Source organism: Arachis stenosperma, chromosome 4 (assembly GCF_014773155.1).
Source record: "Arachis stenosperma cultivar V10309 chromosome 4, arast.V10309.gnm1.PFL2, whole genome shotgun sequence".
NCBI lineage: Eukaryota > Viridiplantae > Streptophyta > Magnoliopsida > Fabales > Fabaceae > Arachis > Arachis stenosperma.
Genome location: NC_080380.1, coordinates 52,320,987 through 52,322,385, shown reverse-complemented (window position 1 = coordinate 52,322,385; position 1,399 = coordinate 52,320,987). Strand labels below are relative to the sequence as shown.

Below are 1,399 nucleotides of genomic sequence, written 5' to 3'. Positions count from 1 at the left end.
TACACTTTGACCTCTTTTTCTATCAATCAAGTGGCGCCCATTCAATCTCCTGAAAATGAAACCGAGACCCCATTAGTAATGACAAAATAATCCTCCACATTCCTTTTTAATGCTAGTGAATGGATTTGCAACTGATGGGTGTCCCTTGGGACACCAAACTTAATTCATTTGTATCTCAATAAATTGGGTTCATCATTGGGTTTTTAATGTGTTCATGGGGAAGAAGTAATTCCAATTCTTTCATATCCTTTTGCTTCTACTCTCTCCTGAACATATTAAAATTCACATTCAAGCCTCCACCAATATATTAAATGCTTTCAAATTGAGTGGTATTGGGCTTGTTAAGTGATCCTCGTATGGTGGTGGCCACACCAAACTTAATCTCTGGGCTTACTCTTCAAAAATTAGTTTATCCAAATGGTTGTAAGCCTAGATTAAGTAGGTGAGTGGCCACACCAAACTTAGCTTTTTAGCTAGTTCTTAGCCCAATCACTCATCATCAGTAAATGCCCTCATCAAGTTGCACTTCCAAAAAATAGGAGACAAAATAATTCATAAAGCTATCCTAACTATCAAAGCTGAATTTAAATTTCCTAAGCTAATATTCACAATCTACTTTTAAGAAAGCAATAAATAAAAAGGATATAAAGTGTTGGGGTGCCTCACAACTAGCGCTTCTTTATTGTCACTAGCTTGACACTCCTCCATCTTTAGTTGAGCTAATAGCTTACACTCTGCTCCTCCAAGGAGCCTCCCAAGTAGTGTTTGAGTCTATGGCCATTGACAGTGAAAGTTCTTTGTGTTTTGTCCTCCATGAGTTCCACTTGACCATAGGGAAACACCTTGAGTATGGTGAAGGGTCCTGACCATCGAGACTTAAGTTTCCCAGGGAAGAACTTGAGTCTTGAGTTGTACAACAAAACCCTTTGTCCTTCAGTGAACTCTCTCCTTGCTATTCTCTGATCATGCCACCTTTTTGTGTTCTCTTCGTAAATCTTTGCATTCTCATATGCTTGGTTCCTAAATTCCTCCAGCTCGTTGAGTTGCCTTAGTCTCCTTTCTCCAACAGCTTGCTCATCAAAGTTCGGTAGTTTTAGAGCCCAAAATGCTCTATGCTCAAGCTCAACTGGTAAGTGACAAGCCTTGCTATATACCAGCTGGTATGGGGACATCCCAATGGGTGTCTTGTAGGCTGTCCTGTAGGCCCATAATGCATCATCCAGCTTCTTAGACCAATCCTTCCTTGAGCTTCCAATAGATTTTTCAAGAATTCTTTTGAGCTCCCTGTTGGAAATCTCTGCTTGCCCGTTGGTCTGCGGATGGTATGGAGTTGCCACCTTGTGCTTAACTCCATACCTGAGAAGGAGTGTCTCAAGTTGTTTGTTGCAGAAGTGTGTCC

At 40.7% G+C, this 1,399-nt stretch overlaps 1 protein-coding gene across 1 annotated transcript; it reads right to left on the bottom strand.

Moving 5' to 3' along the window:
• Positions 1–719: 719 nt before the first annotated feature.
• On the bottom strand, positions 720–1,172 carry LOC130974987 (uncharacterized). The gene has a single exon (XM_057899822.1). It carries the CDS (start codon positions 1,170–1,172, stop codon positions 720–722), a length of 453 nt encoding a protein of 150 aa, XP_057755805.1.
• Between the last annotated feature and the right edge of the window lie 227 nt (positions 1,173–1,399).